Source organism: Macaca mulatta, chromosome 18, assembly GCF_049350105.2.
Source record: "Macaca mulatta isolate MMU2019108-1 chromosome 18, T2T-MMU8v2.0, whole genome shotgun sequence".
Taxonomy (NCBI): domain Eukaryota; kingdom Metazoa; phylum Chordata; class Mammalia; order Primates; family Cercopithecidae; genus Macaca; species Macaca mulatta.
In genome coordinates, this window is record NC_133423.1 from 731,238 (window position 1) to 748,924 (window position 17,687).

Here is a 17,687-nt window from a genome sequence, read left to right on the forward strand (position 1 = left end):
TTCCAATTAGTTGAAATTTCAAACCTGTTTCAGTTCCTATCCACTTTTTTTTTTTTTCCCCCTGAGATGGAGTCTTGCCCTGTCACCTAGACTGGAGTACAGTGGCATTGTCTCGACTCACTGTAACCTCCGCCTCCCAGGTTCAAGCGATTCTCCTGCCTCAGCCTCCCGAGTAGCTGGGATTACAGGTGTCTGCCACCACGCCCAGCTAATTTTTGTATTTTTAGTAGAGATGGGGCTTCCCCATGTTAGTCGGGCTGGTCTTGAACCCCTGACCTTGTGATCTGCCCACCTCGGCCTCCCAAAGTGCTCGGATTACAGGCCTGAGCCACCGCACCCGGCCTCTCCACTCTTTTTAGGTGGAAGGGAGTAAGGGTTTCTTGGAATTAGGAAGAACTCCCATGTACCCAACCCATTTGGGTAAATTTCTTCCTTCAGAGTTTTTCAAATCAGCATCACCATTGTTAAAGGCCTCCCACATGGTAATAATTGTGCTATAGGGTTTTATAAACGTGAAGTTTATGTTTGGCTGAATGAACCTCCTTGCTGTGGCACAAGGGGGCCATAGGTGTTTTCACCAATTATGAAGCGGGTTCACTGTGCAATGGCTACCAACTTTTCTGAGTACAATGAGGCCAAATACATTCATAGATAAATTCCATGAAGTGAATTTATTACTTACAAATAGCAAATAAAAGACAACAGAAGTCTAGGATTCAATATGAACCACTACCACAAGATCAGGAAGGTTACCCAGAGCAGATGGATGGAGTTTTGACTATAAATGCTTCACTTGCACTACAACTGAGGGACCCCAGAAAGAAGCCCACATTGAGTTTTCTCCCAGGATGTGGTTTGCTGGACACAAGCGTTAAAGGCCATTCTGTTTCGAGCAGGGACTATAACAGAGCCTGGGCTGTTCTGACCAATGTCACTTGATTATCAGGATATTGCCTTCCCAGCATATCATACAGTAATCTTGAGAACTACCAGTAAGAAAGGGAGGAAAATGGCCCTGCACCCTTAAAACTGAAGGATCAGGATATTTGCTGTGACAGAGGCACAGACAGTAGCGACAGAGTGTTCTTGTGAGCCATCTACTAGTTCTCTTAACCGGAGCGTGGCACCAGACCGCTTTTCTATTTCCTTTCAATGGAAACTATTTCAGAATATTTTGAGTTTCTACATCTATAGAGTTGTGGCACATGATCACTGGCAGTGTAGACTCTCTGCATGGTTAAAGGAAAGAGTTCAGAAGCCCATCAACCCACATTGGAGGAGACCACCTAATCCTCCAGAGAGTGTCACTCCATCTTCCTGGGGTTAGCTCCACATGCAGTAAGGCCACTACAACTAAGGCCGTCAAGACTTGCAGTCCAAAGATGAGACTTTTGACATGCTGATAAGCAGCAGTGATAAGAAAAGCCCACACACTGGTCAGGAATTTTTCAATGAAAGCAGCTGAGACGCTTCTTCATATGCTTCGGTAGGGGCTAATATCAAACTATTTCTTCCCATTTTCTTTACTCAGCTGTGCCTGAACCATGAGGCACCATAGATGTACATCTCATCAGGAGGGTGTATGGTACAGCAGGAAGGGGAGCAGCAGCACAAGAAGTAAACAAGGCCACTACTTCTGCTTACATAATAACTATTGTCTTGGAGTGTAAAATAATTAATAATGTTCACATGGCTGCCCTAAGCACACAGAGATGGTGACCAGAGCAGATGCAGGGACTACAGAGATACAGCCTGATTCTTGCTAATTAGGACTTAAGTGTTGGCTTATGTGCTGTGCTTTTGTGCATTCATAAGCCAGGGCCTCAAAACTGCCTGCTAAGCACAGGCCAAAGGTCATGCTGGGGTGCAGTTAAACATTGATGTCTAGGAGATGAGAGCATTTTAGTGTGGAAGAAGATGACAACACCTGAAGACCACAAAACACTGTGCAGACCAAAGGGAACGCCCATCGTCAGCTCACGGTTCTGACCCAGGTGACTGCTGATGTGTTACGGAACAGTCAGCCCACAGCAGGTAGGTCAAGTTGAGCTGGTGTCCTGCATGAGGGCTGATCCATTCCATTCGTGTTGCCAATTGTTTCAATAGCGTCTCATGCACCCCACTGGTGAGGAAGGAATTAGCACCCTACGTTTACTGGCACCATTAAACACATAACATCTATTACTAAACAGATAAGCCAGACATCAGTTATTAATTACATACAGGAGGATGGTGTAAGCTCCCACAGGCCCAAACAGGGATTAACTTGAGCGCAGAGAGTGGTATAGCATTAAAAAAGTGAGGATGTTCCTTTTTTTTTTTTTTTTTTTTTGACACAGAATCTCGCTCTGTCACCCTTGCTGGAGTGCAGTGGTGTGATCTCGGCGCACTGCAAGCTCCGTCTCCCGGGTAAATTGTATGTACTTAGGAATTAATACCAACTCATTATTAGCAAAAAATAAATATCTTTACATCAAGAGTAGTTTTTCATTTAACAAAAATAGGTGGGATGTGTATAATGGACAAGGGATAATCAAAATTTGCCAAATGAGGCTAGTAAGACAATCCCAAGAATTCACAATCATTATTCACTGGTCCATTAATCACAGGACAATACATACAAATGAAACTTACCTGACCGGACGCAGTGGCTCATGCCTGTAATCCCAGCACTTTGGGAGGCCGAGGCGGGCAAATCATGAGGTCAGGAGTTCAAGACCAGCCTAGCCAACATGGTGAAACCCTGTCTCTACTAAAAATACAAAGAATTAGCTGGATGTAGTGGCGTTCACCTGTAGTCCCAGCTACTCGGAAGGCTGAGGCAGGAGAATCGCTTAAACCCAGGGGGTGGAGGCTGCAGTGAGCCGAGATCGCACCACTGCACTCTAGCCTGGGCAACAGAGTGAGACTCCATCTCAAAAAAGAAATAATAATGAAATAAAAAAGTTAAACTTACCTACATATTAGAAAAACATCCAAATTCAACCATGAATCCAGCACATTATCAAATGAATAGACAAAAATTCTACCAACAGACTTAAGAAAATATCATTATCTATGAAATTCAAGTACTACTGCTTAAAGAACATTTACAGAACTCTCACCTCAAGGTTTCCCTGCAAAACAAGGTGAAATGCATACTCAAGACTCTTTAAGAATGGGCCACTGATAAAAACAATATACTTGTAACTTGTGTAACATTTCATAGATTTTTTTCAAGTACTGCACGATAATTAATTTGCATCAGGCTTTCCAAATTAGAAAAGCTTCACTTATAGAACTTCTTTCCAGTGGGAGTTTTCACACGGCTTTTCAAGTAAATGTTAAAACTGAAAATATTCTTGCAGTTTCTAAACTGTTAGAGTTTTAATCCTGTGTACGTTCTTGTATTTACAAGGTCCAGCCAGCTATAGCGTGCATTTTCATATGACCTTGAGTGGGTATGAGAGAAATGAAACACTTAAACATTCTGGACATTCATAGGGTTTTTCTCAGGAATGAGGTGATGTCTTCAAATGGAACTAATACAACAGAAGGCCTTACCATAAATTTAAATTCAAAAGCCTTTTCTCCACTCTGAGCCCTCCCAAATCTTCAGGAAAATCCGAAGGCTTGACCACATTTCCTACATTCTTAAGGTTTCTCTGCAGTGTGAGCTCTTTCATGTTTATGAGGGAATGGGAAAGAGTAAATGTTTTACCACATTTCTTACATTAAAGGGGCTTTATTTATTTATTTTTGAGATGGAGTCTCACTCTGTCGCCAGGCTGGAGTGCAGTGGAACAATCTCGGCTCCCTGCAACCTCCACCTCCTGGGTTCAAGTGATTCTCCTGCCTCAGCCTCCTGAGTAGCTGGGATTACAAGCATATGCTACCACACCCAGCTATTTTTGTATTTTTAGTAGAGACGAGGTTTCACCATGTTGGCCAGGATGGTCTCGATCTCCTGACCTCGTGATCCGCATGCACAGGGCTTCTCCCCAACCCTCCGTGGCCTTTTATGTCCTTGAAAAAGAACTAAGACAACTGAAATGGGCCACCATGCCCAGCTAATTATTTTCTTTGTTTTTGTTTTGAGACGGAGTCTGCTTCTGTCGCCCAAGCTGGAGCGCAGTGGTGAGATCTCGGCTCACTGCAAGCTCCGCCTCCCGGGTTCACGCCATTCTCCTGCCTCAGCCTCCCGAGTAGCTGGCGTGAGCCACCGGGCCCGGCATTATTTTATTTTCTGTAGAGACAGGGTTTTACCACGATGCCCAGGTTGTTTCACATTGTTTTAATCCAGGCTGGTTATGAACTCCTGGGCTCAAGCAATACACACACCTGGGCCTCCCAAAGTGCTGGGATTATAGGCTGAGTCACTACACCTAACCTCTATATCATGACTTCTTTAGTGGCACATAAGGTAACTGGAACGAGTGTAGGCTTTACTGCATCTCTTAAATTCATAGGGTTTTTCTCCAGTATGAATTCTTTCGTGGAGGTGAAGGGAACTGAGGCGACTTAAGGCTTGGTCACATTGTTTACATTCATAGGGTTTCTCTCCAGTATGAGTACTTCTATGGTTACAAAGGGAACTCAAAGGACTAAAGGCTCTGCCACATTGTTTACATTCATAGGGTCTCTCTCCAGTATGAATGCTTCCATGGTCATGAAGGGAAGTGGAACAGCTGAAGGCTTTATCACATTTGGCACATCTCTCTCCAGTGTGAGTCCTTTCATGCATCTTAAAACAAGAAAATCTGAGTGTTTTCCCACATTCCTTACATTTGTAGGGTTTCTCTCCAGTGTGAGTTCGTCCATGTATTAGACAAGAACCGGGAACAGTGAACGCTTTACCACATTGTTTACATTTATAGGGTTTTTCTCCTGTGTGAGTTCTCTGAAGTCTTTCAACTGAATTGAGAAAATGAAAAGCTTTCCCACATATTGTACATTTATAAGCTGGATTTCCACTGTGCATTATCCTGTGTCTTCTAACACCTGGAACAGAAACAAAGAGTTTCCCACACTGTTCACATTTATATTGCTTCTCTCCATATGATTTGTATCCTGAGTGAGCTAGGATGTGCCTATTAAGGAGGGAATGATGTACAAAGACTTTTCCACAAATACTGCATTCACATTGTTTTAATCCAGTAGAAATGTTCTCATTCAGATCAAGATTCGGAATCTGGCTGACAACTTGTCCATACTGACTACCTTCTTTGCTTTCACGCAGTCTCTGTACCATATGATTTCTGTAAAAAAAAAATGACAAGCACATTATTATTGGTTGGTTTAATAACTTTCTACTCATTCATAGGTCTTCGACTTACACTGCTACCAATACTAGGGAAAATGCATTTTTTTTTGTTTTGTTTTTGTTTTTGTGCCATGACTGAATTATTTGAAAGTAAATGGGCTAATACTGAAAACACAACTACCACCTGCATGGCTATGACCAAAATAGTAACATTCGTATACACAATTTTGTAGTACTATTTTCAAGTAAACTGTTTTCCAAACACTGACTGCTACACTGATGTACGTTACATTTTGGGTGAAATTTTTCTAAAAGGAAATGAATTTCAAGTGACTCATTTGCTTTGATTGCTTGTTTTTAAATTCATGACATGCTAAGATTCCTTCAGAGGACTTTATTTCCTCTTCTCGGTGCAAATTATATTGTATCTTTCCCAAGTTTTTTGAAGTGATCTTCAATATTCTGGTCTTTCCGTTTTTTCCTAAAATGCAGACGCACAAAATTATCATGAATTATTTCTAACTACAGAAACATTACTAGATTTCATGTTCATTGTACACAGTGCCCATGCCTGATTTATTCACCAAATCATTCCCTTGCCCCATTCCAAATCACAAATAGCACTGATGATAGGGAAATACTTCTGTAATTAAGTGAAATGTGTTGTCATTCTTACCTACAGAAGCCAGGTTCCTGCAGGTTTCCTGCATCACTTCTCTGTAGAGATTCTTCTGAGAAGAATCTAGCAAAGCCCATTCCTACTGGGTAAAGTTCACAGCCACATCCTCAAAAGCCACGGAGTCCTAGAACATTCCACACATGTGGATAGAAGGATGAGTCAGACTGAGAGCACTGGGAATGTATACTCAATTCATAAGCTGTTTACATGATTCTAAAATTTCCAAGCATTTATTCTATGACTTGATTGTCATAACTCTTACTCTGTTCACACATACTCCCTCCCACACAGCAGTACTAATGCTAGAATTGAACTATTCAAAAAGGCAACAGCAAAGTAGAAACACCCATCTCATTAGAGAATCCAGGGAGTAAGATGTGCTGCTAGGAGTTACCTTTTAACTTTACTTTGTACATTTCTAGTATCTGTCATACTAAAGTCCTACCTGATATGCATAAATGAGTTAATATTATCAGTCCTGAGACTACTTATTCTTAAAAATACCTGCTCGCAAAGTTCAATCTTTGTTTGTATTAGGAACTTACATTTTGAAAGGGATTCCACCAACCCAAGTAATAAGAATGACTCACTGCATCTAAATGGCTTATGCAGTATATTTTCCAAAACTTCTTCTGCTGAAAGTCTATTATTTTGTGTCCTTGCAGTGGTGCTTAGGGAACCAGACACAAAAACACAGTCTGAACACTAAGTGTTCAATGAATTTCCCTGGTAGACAATATTTTACATGTGCTGTCACTTGTTAACTGTGGAAGTGAACCCATTCCACGTGATTATACCAAGAGAGAATAGGCTTATTAAATTTAATTTAGTAAATAAAACCAATAATTGATATTTAACAATACTAATACAACAATTTTTCAAATTTCTATTGCACAATATCAAGGCAGAAAGGAATAAGAGGAAATAGGACACATGCTTTTTAAAATGACATTAATGTCACCACTTCCAGATGCTATTCCTATGAAACCACATAAATTCCCAAATCAGGTGGTTTTAGGCAAGAAAAGCTACTCTTTCATATGTAGTAAAAATTACCAATGTGTAATCATTTTTAGTCATCTAAAAAAAGAGTGATGGCTTGTCTAACATACTTCTAAGATTTCCAAACAAAAATATTCAGGACAGCACAGTGTTAGCAGACAGATGAGCAAGCAGACCAAAGGAAAAAAAAGTCTTAATGACCCAGCATCTATATGGAAAGTTGAGGAATGATAGAGTAGGCACTATAGAATAGAAAAAGAAATTATATGCACTTTAAAATATGAGGCAAACCAGGCTGGCATCTATTTGGGAAAATGCATTGCATTCTTCTCTGTTCCATGAACAATAATCATCTTATTATATATTCAAATACAAAAGATAAAACCAGAATACTTTCAGAAGTCACAGGAAGATTTTTTTTAACGAAGGATTAGGCAGAATTTTTTTTATGTAAGAAAAAAAGTGATAAAGGAACAGACAAACTCAAACATATTAAAATTTAGGGAATAAAAAGAAAATAAGAGTGGGCCAGGCGTCGTGGCTCACGCCTGTAATCCCAGCACCTTGGGAGGCTGAGGCAGGGGATCACCTGAGGTCAGGAGGTTGAGACCAGCCTGGCCAACATGGCAAAAATCCCGTCTTTTTGTTGTTTGTTTGTTTGTTTATTTGTTTTTGAGACGGAGTCTCGCATTGTCCCTTGGGCTGGGGTGCAGTGGCAAGATCTTGGCTCACTGCAACCTCCACCTCCTGGGTTCAAGCAATTCTCTTGCCTCAGCCTCCCGAGTACCTGGGATTACAGGTGCCTGCCACCATGCTCAGCTAATTTTTTCATATTTTTAGTAGAGACAGGGTTTCACCATGTTGGCCAGGCTGCTCTGGAACTCCTGACCTCGTGATCCGACCACCTTGGCCTCCCAAAGGGCTGGGATTACAGGCATAAGCCACCGTGCCAGGCCTAAAACCCTGTGTTTACTAAAAATATGAAAATTAGCTGGGTGTGGTGGTGGGTGCCTATAATCCCAGTTACTCGGGAGGCTGACACAGGAGAATCACTTGAACTCGGGAGGCGGAGGTTGCAGTAAGCAGAGATGGCGCCACTGCACTCCAGCCAGGCTACAGAGCAAGACAGCATCTCCAAAAAACAAAAAACAACACTCAGACACCCAGATAAGAGGATACACATGTGTCCACTGACATAAATTCTTCACCAAGCTACAAGAGGGGAACTGATATTTTGATGAATCTTTATAAATCATCAATTTATCTATCACACTTTTATTTCACCAGTAGCATTTACAAAGCTAAGTCCTACAATTCCATTTGAAATTACCCTTAAAAAGAACAAAACTTTAGGCCGGGCGCGGTGGCTCAAGCCTGTAATCCCAGCACTTTGGGAGGCCGAGACGGGCAGATCACGAGGTCAGGAGATCGAGACCATCCTGGCTAACACGGTGAAACCCCGTCTCTACTAAAAAATACAAAAAACTAGCCGGGCGAGGTGGCGGGCGCCTGTAGTCCCAGCTACTTGGGAGGCTGAGGCAGGAGAATGGCGTAAACCCGGGAGGCGGAGCTTGCAGTGAGCTGAGATCCGGCCACTGCACTTCAGCCCGGGCGACAGAGCGAGACTCCGTCTCAAAAAAAAAAAAAAAAAACTTTAAAGCTTACTACACTCACTCTGGGGAAGAAATAAATACGAATTTTTAGCAAATGAAATACATCATTTTACCTCGCCCTTTGGAAATAGTATTTTTATCTTTCAAGCTGTACTGACAAAATGTATCTTACAGTGAAAACTTGAAACTCAAATAAGCGGACAAGCCTTTTCAAGGTAACAAACTCAGGGAGAGGCAGTGCAGACTCCAACGCAGACCTTTCTAAGTGTCACGGCAGGCCATCTATCCCTTAGGACACCCATCCTGTTCAGTAAAGTACACAATGACCACCTAGGAGGCACTGGCACTGCTCTTTGTCCTCCTGTGTGCCTTAAGTGCATTTTAATATTCAGGTTCTTGCACATCCTCTCTGGGGTGGGTTTTCCTTGTCCTTTGGGACGGTTTTTCTCTCTTCACAAGTCCGAGACAAGCTAGAGAGCAGAAATCATTTCTGCCTTTTCCTCTCAATATCAGCATCCAATTGGCAAACCATCAATGTGTCTTCGAGGAATAAAAACTCGGGCTGGAGGAATAATTTTAATGACCTAACTTTCATGACATTACATTGTATTGTCCATTAATTTTAATGTCCTAAAATTTTAATGACCCTAAGGGGTCACCGTTTTAGATGAAACTATACCAGGAGATTCCTCTAAGGCCAAGAGCATCCAGCTGCTAACCTGAGAGACTCTACCCCCTACCTCAGGCTGTCCTTGGGGATGAGATGACCCCGGGGATGATACTCACTAGACCCGCCAATAGACATGGCCACTGTGGGTATCCTGGGTCATCTCCAGACGGTTCTAAAATGCCAGGACTAGGAAAAGACAGGAGAGTGGCTGAGAACACAACACCCTGTCAAGTTTTCACGGGGGACCTCAACCTAAAGACATTTTGGTCATATGTACACTTAGGAAAGATGAAAAGAAGAGAGGCACAAAGATTTTTTTTTTACAGTACAGTGTCGGATGATTTATTCTCCGCTTTCCTCTCATGTAAAATGTTTGGAAACAGAAAAATATTTTGGCCAAGGTGCCTCACGCCTGTAATCCCGGCGCTGAAGGAGGCCGAGGAGGGTGATCAATTAAGGTCAGGAGTTCGAAACCAACCTAGCCAACATGGCGAAACCCTGTCTCTACTAAACATACAAAAATTAGCTGGACATGGTGGTGGCGCCTATAAGCCCAGCTACTTGGGAGGCTGAGGCAGGAGAATCGCTTGAACCCGGGAGTCAGAGGTTGCAGTGAGCTGAGACTGCATCATTGCACTCCAGCCTGGCGACAGGGTGAGACTCCGTCTCAAAAAAAAAGAAAAAAAAAAAAAAAATATATATATATATATGTGGATATATGAGTATATATATGCATATATGTGTGTGTGCATATATGTGGTTTGCTTCCTCATTCACCTTATCAAAGCCTCTCATTTACGCCCCTCCCGTGAACCCCAAACCACAAACCATGACTGCGGTACCCGTTTATGAATCGCGTTTGCTCAAACACACCGTTTAACGCTTTAACAAAGCCTCAGGTTAATTTTTGGGGCAGAAAGGTGGGACTGGAAGCTCCATGAACCACAGCTCCTCCCACGCTGGAACCCCGCTCACCGTCAGGGCTCTCCCAGATCACCCTCCCGTGGTCACCGCACTATCTGGGTGGGGGAGGCGCGGGGTTCCAGAGAGGGCTCTGGCCGGCGGAAGTGGCGCCCGCAGGTACAGACAGGACGCAGGGGTCCCGCTGCCCGCGCCGCCCGGCCCTGCACAGAAGGGTGACTGAGGCCCGGCTGCGCGGCGGCGACTCGGTCCGCAGGTTCCGCAGCCCATGGCTGGTTCCAGCAGGTTTCACCCAGCCCTCTTCCCCACTTCCGGAAGCCAGGCGCAGTCCACTCACCGTTCCTCAGCTTCCCTGGTGTCCCGGCGTCAGCTAGGGATGTCCCAATACCCGCAGGTCACAGGGTGGCCGAGGCTGCTGCAGAGCCACCGGGCCTCCCAGAGCCAGGAAGTAGCAGCGGAGACTAACAGGAAGAGCCTACCGTGGCAAAGGCGAGACAAAGCGCCCGCCAGCCAGATCCCGGAAGCCGCCCTCTCCTTTCCGGCGGTGCGCCTGATTGACGGGTCCCCACCCCCAGAGCCCCTGATTGTATGGGGCTTCAGGCCCCGCCCCCTCAGGCCCTGAGTGACAGGAGATTGCGATCTCACGTGAGGCTGGATATGGCCAGAATGACCGTTTTGGCCTAGCGGTTTATAGGGGGTGTGTCCCTCCTGCGCTGGGATCTGACCATGCAAGGAGCACATTCGCATTTAACCTTGTATACAAGATTATAGCTATTTTGCGTAATAAGATATAAAATTGCAAGCAATATAATGGCAATTCTGTAACTGCCCAGTGGGTTCACCTTGCCCGCTACCTAGACAGAGCCGATTTCTCAAGACGGGGGGAATAGCAATAGAGAAGGAGTAATTCACGCAGAGTCGGCTGTGCGGGAGACCGGAGATTTGATTTTTATTTTATTTTATTATTTCTGAAACAGAGTCTTGCTCTGTCGCCCAGGCTGGAGTGCAGCCTCGGAGTTTTATGATTATTCGAATGAGTCTCCCTGAGCATTTGGGGATAAGAGTATTTAGAAAGTTTATTTTGCCAAAGTTGGGGATGCTTGTGCATGACACAGCCTCAGGATGTCCTGATGACAGTTGCCCAAGGTGGTCAGAGCACAGCTTGGTTTTGTTGGAGATAAATGCTCGGTGACGCAAAGTGAAACCAACACTTAAGCAAAAGTTTTCTCAGCAACGCAATTTACCTCTGCGGAAGCGTGCTGCTTGCATCAATCACAATCGCAAGAGCACACGGAACAAAGGAAAGCAGGGGTTTTTATTCCTAATGCAATCCTTACCTCTGGCATGGGCTGGGGCCAGACCTCAAGATCTACACTGACCCCGTTGGCTATTTGTGAATATTTTCCCAAATAAGGAAGGGGGAAGGGAGTCGTGAGTTACAACGGTGGGACGTGTGGTTTGGAAGGGAGAAATGGGTGCAGAGCAGGTAACCAAGGGAACAGATGTGAGTTATTGATTAGAACTGATGGGGGGAAGGTTGTTTACAGTAACTAAGGGCAAGGAGGCATGGAGAACAAGAAAGTTGAGTTCGAGAACAAAACACAAGAAAGTTAACATGCCAAACCTTGGAAGAGAAACTGACTGTATCTGACAGTTTTACACATTTTAGGGAGACAGGAGACATCAATCAACATATGTAAGATGATCACTGGTTTGATCCGGTACAACCTGAAGCAAAAGTGGGTCAACTCGAAGCCAGGAGGGGGCTTCCAGGTCACAGGTAGGTGAGAGAGGAATGGTTGCCTTCTTCTGAGTTTCTGATGAGCCTTTCCAAAGGAGGCAGTAAGATATGCATTCTTCTCAGCCAGCAGTGGATGACTTTGAATAGAATGGGAGGCAGGTTTGCCCTAAGCAGTTCCCAGATTGATTTTTCCCTTTATCTTAGTGATTTGCGGGGCCCAAAATATTTTCCTTTGCAATTTCCCCCTTTTGTTTTAAAAATATTTTGGAGAAAGCATTTTAGAAGAAAATCAGTCTCTGGTGGCAGGTTTTGTCTGACTTCTCATGGAGTAGTTGAGATTACAGGCGAGCGACACCACACCTAGCTAATTTTTTTTTTTGGTAGAAACGGGGGTCTCCCTTGGTTGCCCAGGCTGTCTCTGGTGCCCAACGCAGGGCTCCCCGTAATCTCTACAAATAATCCAGTGAAGGAACACCAGAGCATGGAAAGCTGAGGACGACCGACAAAGGATTCCCAAGTAGGTTTTCACTTCAAGCTCTAGGGTAAGGAGGGCGCTCGGGGAATTCCAGGGAAACCTCGGGAAAATGTGGGTCCAGCTGAGAGTAAGTTCACTAATTACTTAAGCCTTGTGCAGCAGTTACTGCGCCACGGAGGGGTAATTGTCAGTACCCAAAATCTCACATCTTTGTTCCGCCTGGTAGACAAGTATTCTCCTTGGTTCCCAGAACCATGAATGTAGAAGTTTGGGACAAGGTCGGATCAGACTTAAAAGGAGCACAACAAGAGGGCTGCGATATTCCCGTCTCTGCTTGGTCTGTGTCGTCTGCAATTAAAACAGCCCTGGAGCCCTTCCACACTGAGGAGGAGAAGGAGGATTTTCAGGATGACAGGAAAGTTGAATAATCAGGAGTCTAATTATCAGCTAAGTGAACCATGACAGTCTCATTTAAAAAAGGGCGAGAAACGGGAAGGTATGTATGCTAATCTCCAGAGACTTATAAAAGAAACTGTGCCACCTATTGCACCTTTAGGGGAAGGTCTGGAATGGCCACCCCCAGGCCAGCCTTGTGAATATTTGGAAGGGGAGCCTGAGACCCACGCCTTGCCGCTCCCATTGTTGCAGGCCCTGCCAGTAACTATGGCAAAGGGAAGCTTCAGGCTTGTCCAACAGCCAATTAGGATGAGGGAATGATCCAGGCTTGCCCACCTGTTAATTATGGTAGAGGAGTGCTGCGAGTGGGTCCAAATACAAATTATGGCACAGGGACAATCCAGGCATCCATTCGCCAGGCACAAGAAATGGGGGATTTGAATGCTTGGCAGTTTCTGGTAAATATTTCACCAGCTGAGGAGGCCAGAGAACTTATTCAAGCATGCTGGGAGCCATTTCCTTTTAAAATATTAAAAGACTTAAAGCAAGCAATTGGACAATATGGGCCAAATTCCCCTTATGTTCTTTCCTTGTTACAATGTGTGGCTTATAACAGACGTTGAATACGTATGGATTGGGAGGCATTAGCCCGATCCACCCTGTCCCTCTCTGAATTTCTCCAAATGAAAACCTGGTGGATGGATGAAGCAACAAATCAGGCAGAAATGCTCAAACCCAACATCCCGTTAATATCACACCTGATCAATTGCTTGGAATCGGACAGGCATGGGGTACTCTAAATCAACAGATGGTAATGGGTGATGAGGCTGTTGATCAGCACAGAACTACATACCTAAGAGCCTGGGAAAAAAATTCACGACCCTGCTACTGCTTATCCTTCTTTTCACACATTTCAACAGGGTCCAAGGGAGCCTTATCCTGATTCTATCGCCTGTTTGCAGGATGCGGCTCAAAAGGCTATTTCCAATTCTCATGCCAAGAAAGTGATCGTTCAGCTGCTTGCTCATGAAAATGCTAATACAGAATGTCAGGCAGCAATTAGAACTATTAAGGGAATGGCAGATCTAAATGAGGAAAAAACTTTAAGTGAATACATTAAAGCCTGCGATGGCATTGGGGGGCACTTATATAAGGCCAGCCTCCTTATATAAGGCCAGGGGGAGGGGGGGATGCTATTACTCCCCAAATCGTGGGGGTTTCTCACCCCCTGCGATGTGGATTGTAACAGTGAGGGGGAGAGAGAGGATAGCTATTACTCCCCTTTACGATGTGGATCTTAATAATTATTCCCCCCTGAAATGTGTGTTCATTATTAGCAGTCTCTTTTGTTCACAATATTAGGAACAATTTCACAGGTTATGTGTACACAGCCTGCGATGGGAGAAAGATTACCATCCTCTGCACCTCCCGATATTAGGAACCATATCACACAATGGGTGTACACTTTTTCAGAGATTTGGGGTAATGTCTTCCTATTTTTCCCTGAATATTGGGAGACATATCACAGGGTGGCTGTACACCCACTAATCTCTTGGCAGGAACATCATACTTTACCTACTGGAAATTAGGAGCAATATCACAGACTGGGTGTGAAGCCACTGTCATACTGGAAGTAATATCATGCTCTCCCCCCAAGTTATGAGGAACAATATCACAGGGGGGTGTGTACCTTCTCCAGTAGTGGGAGTAGTATCATCATCTCTTCCTTTAGATGACAGGAACAATATCACAGGGTGGGTGTACACCCTGTGTGTTTTTGGAAGCAATGTCATTCTCTCTTCTTCTAGTTTTTCGGATTCATATCACAGGCAGGGTGTACACCCCTTGTTGTATTGGAGGGAGTCTCATCCTCTTTCAACCTGCATCTTTAGAATAATATCCCATGGGGGCTGTCCATCCCTTCAATATTGGTACTAATACCATCTTCTCCTTTCCTGGATATAAGAAACAATATCACAGGAGGGGTGTACACCCCTTGCAATATTGGTAGTAATATCACCTCTCCCTTGTGGTTATTAAGGACAAAATCCCAGGGTGACTGAACGGTTCCTACTTTATTGGGAATAATATCCACTCACCTCCTGGATATCAGGAACCGTATCACTGAAGAAGTGTCCACCCACTTCGATATTGTCAGCCATGTCATCTTCTTCCTGCCTGGATATTAGGAACGATACCCCGGGTTTGGGGGCGGTGCACACTCACTGCAATATCGAAAGTAAAATCAGCCTCTTTCCCGCTGGATATTAGGAACTCTATCACAGGTGTGTGTGCACCTTCTCGGATATTAGGAGTACTATGAGCCTCCACCCCGCTGCATATTAGGAACAATATACGGGGGCAGTGTGGTTACAGCCCCTGTGATATTGAGAGCAATATTCTTCTCTTTCCCCTGTACATTAGGGTCTACATCACAGGGGTCTGTACACCTTCTGCGATATTGGGATTAATGTTGTCCTCTCCCCTACTGAATGTCAAAAACAGTATCATAGAAGGGTATACACCCCCTGCGATATGGCCAGTAATATCATCGTCTCTACCTTTGGATACTAGGAACAGCATCACAGAGAGTGTGTACACTCCCCTGCGATATTGGGCATAATGTTATCCTCTCTTCCCCTAGATGTTAGGACTGATATCCCTGGTGGTGGGAGGTGGAGTACATTAAGAACATTATCACTGGGTGGGTGTACACACTGTGATATTGGGTGTAGTATCCTCCTCTCTTCCCTAGGATATTAAGAATAATATCACAGGAGGGGTGTACCTCCACAGCCCCTGTTTTATTGGGAGCAATAGCATCTGCTCCCCCTCTCGATATAAGGAACAATATCCCAAGGTGAGTGTACATCCCCTGCGATATTGGGCGTAATGTCTTCATCTTCCAACGTGGATATTGGGCATAGTGTCACAGGGGGGTGTAAGCCTTCTTCGATATTGGGAGTAATATCATCCTCTCTCCTCAGGATTGTAGGCAAAATATTGAAGTGGTTTTACAACTCGTGTGATATGGGCAGTAATATCATCCTCTCCCCACCTAGATGTTAGGAACTATATCACAGGCGGCTGTACACTTCTTTTTTTTTTTTTTTTTTTTTGAGACAGAGTCTAGCTCTGTTGCCCAGGCTGGAGTGCAGGGGCCGGATCTCAGCTCACTGCAAGCTCCGCCTCCTGGGTTTATGCCATTCTCCTGCCTCAGCCTCCCGAGTAGCTGGGACTACAGGTGCCCGCCACCCCGCCCAGCTAGTTTTTTGTATTTTTTATTAGAGACGCGGTTTCACCGTGTTAGCCAGGATGGTCTCGATCTCCTGACCTTGTGATACGCCCATCTTGGCCTCCCAAAGTGCTGGGATTACAGGCTTGAGCCACTGCGCCCGGCCTCGGTTGTACACTTCTTGTGATATTGGGAGTCCTATCCTCTCCCATCATGGATATTCAGAACAATATTACAAAGGAGGTGTACACACCCTGCCATATTGAGAGTAATATTATGCTCTCCCCTTTGGGATATTAAGAACAATACCGCAGGAGGTGTGTACAACCCCTGTGATATTGAGAGTAATATCATCCTCTCCCCCTGAATATAAGAAACAATATCACAGGAGGATGTACACCTCCTGTGATATTGGGAGTCATATCATTTTCTCTTTCTCTGGATATTCGGAACAATATCACAGTGGGTGTGTACACCCCCTGCAATATTGCCACTAATATCATCGTCTCCCTTCCAGGATATAAGGTATACACCCCCTTGTGATATTGGGGGTAATATCTTCCTCTCCCCCGCTGGCTATTAGGAACAATGTCACAGAAGGGGTGTACACCCCCTGCTCTATTGGGAGTGATATAGTCCTCTCCATCCCTAGATATTAAGAACAATATCACTGGGGAGTGTACACCTCCTGCAATATTGAAACTAATATCATCCTCTCGCCTCCTGGATATTAGGAACCATATCACAGGGGTGGTGTACACCCCCTGCGAAATCGGAAGAAATGTCATCCTTTCCACCTTTGGATGTTAGGGACAATATCACGGTGGAGGTCTACGCCCCCTGCAATATTTGGAGTCGTATCATCCTCTCCCACCCAGGATATAAGGAACGAGATGACCGAAGGGTTGTACACCCACTGCGATAGTTTCAATAATGTCATCCTCTACCCCCTGGCTATTAGGAATAACATCATAGAGGGGTGTACACTTTCTTCGATATTGGGAGTAATATCCTCTCCCCGCCGGATATCAGGAACAAGTCTATTAATTATTAATATTAATAAACATAAGAAAAATTAAGAGTAATCATCAATGTTAATAATCACAATAAAGATAGTAAAAATTAATACTGGTTAAAAATGTTAATGATTAGTATTAATAATTAATAGTAATATCACTGTTAATAATAAAATAATGATATCGGCAATTAATGTTACTTAAATCAATACTAAGTGATGCCAGTAATAAAGTAATAATTAATATTAAGAACTAATAATATTGTTAAACGTGATTAATGTTAATAATTAATTTAAAGTGTGCATAATCATATATTTAAAATAATTATCCATAATTAATAAATGGATTCCTATTAATAATATCATTGATAATTATTAAAATCGATCATTGATGTTTAATAATTAATTATATTATTACTCCTAATACCGCAGGGGGTGTACACCTACCTGTGATGCTGTTCCTAATATCCAGGGACGGAGAGCATGATTTTACTTTTAATATTGCAGTAGGTGTACACTCACCGCGTGACACTGATCCTAATATAAACGGGGGTAGAGTATGACATGACTCCAAACATAGCAATGAATGGACAGCCACCCAGTGATACTGCTCCTAATATTCATGGAAAGTGTGTATTATATTACTCCCAATATCACAGGCAGGGTACAGCTCTTCTGCGATATTGTTCCTAGTATCC

At 43.9% G+C, this 17,687-nt stretch overlaps 1 protein-coding gene across 1 annotated transcript; it reads right to left on the reverse strand.

The window, feature by feature from the left end:
• Positions 1-2,473: 2,473 nt before the first annotated feature.
• Positions 2,474-6,040, reverse strand: LOC106995906 (uncharacterized). The gene is made up of 2 exons (XM_028838294.2): positions 5,919-6,040; positions 2,474-5,237 (listed from the first exon to the last, which is right to left on the reverse strand). The coding sequence occupies exons 1-2, from the start codon at positions 5,996-5,998 to the stop codon at positions 4,388-4,390; spliced, it is 930 nt and encodes a 309-aa protein (XP_028694127.2). The 5' UTR covers positions 5,999-6,040; the 3' UTR covers positions 2,474-4,387.
• Positions 6,041-17,687: the final 11,647 nt, after the last annotated feature.

Coding starts and splice junctions, on each gene's coding strand:
- LOC106995906 (XM_028838294.2), bottom strand. CDS start 5,998: ATGGGCTTTGCTAGATTCTTCTCAGAAGAATCTCTACAGAGAAGTGAT. Junction 5,238..5,918: donor CAGGAACCTGGCTTCTGTAG/GTAAGAATGACA, acceptor TTTTTTTTACAG/AAATCATATGGTACAGAGAC.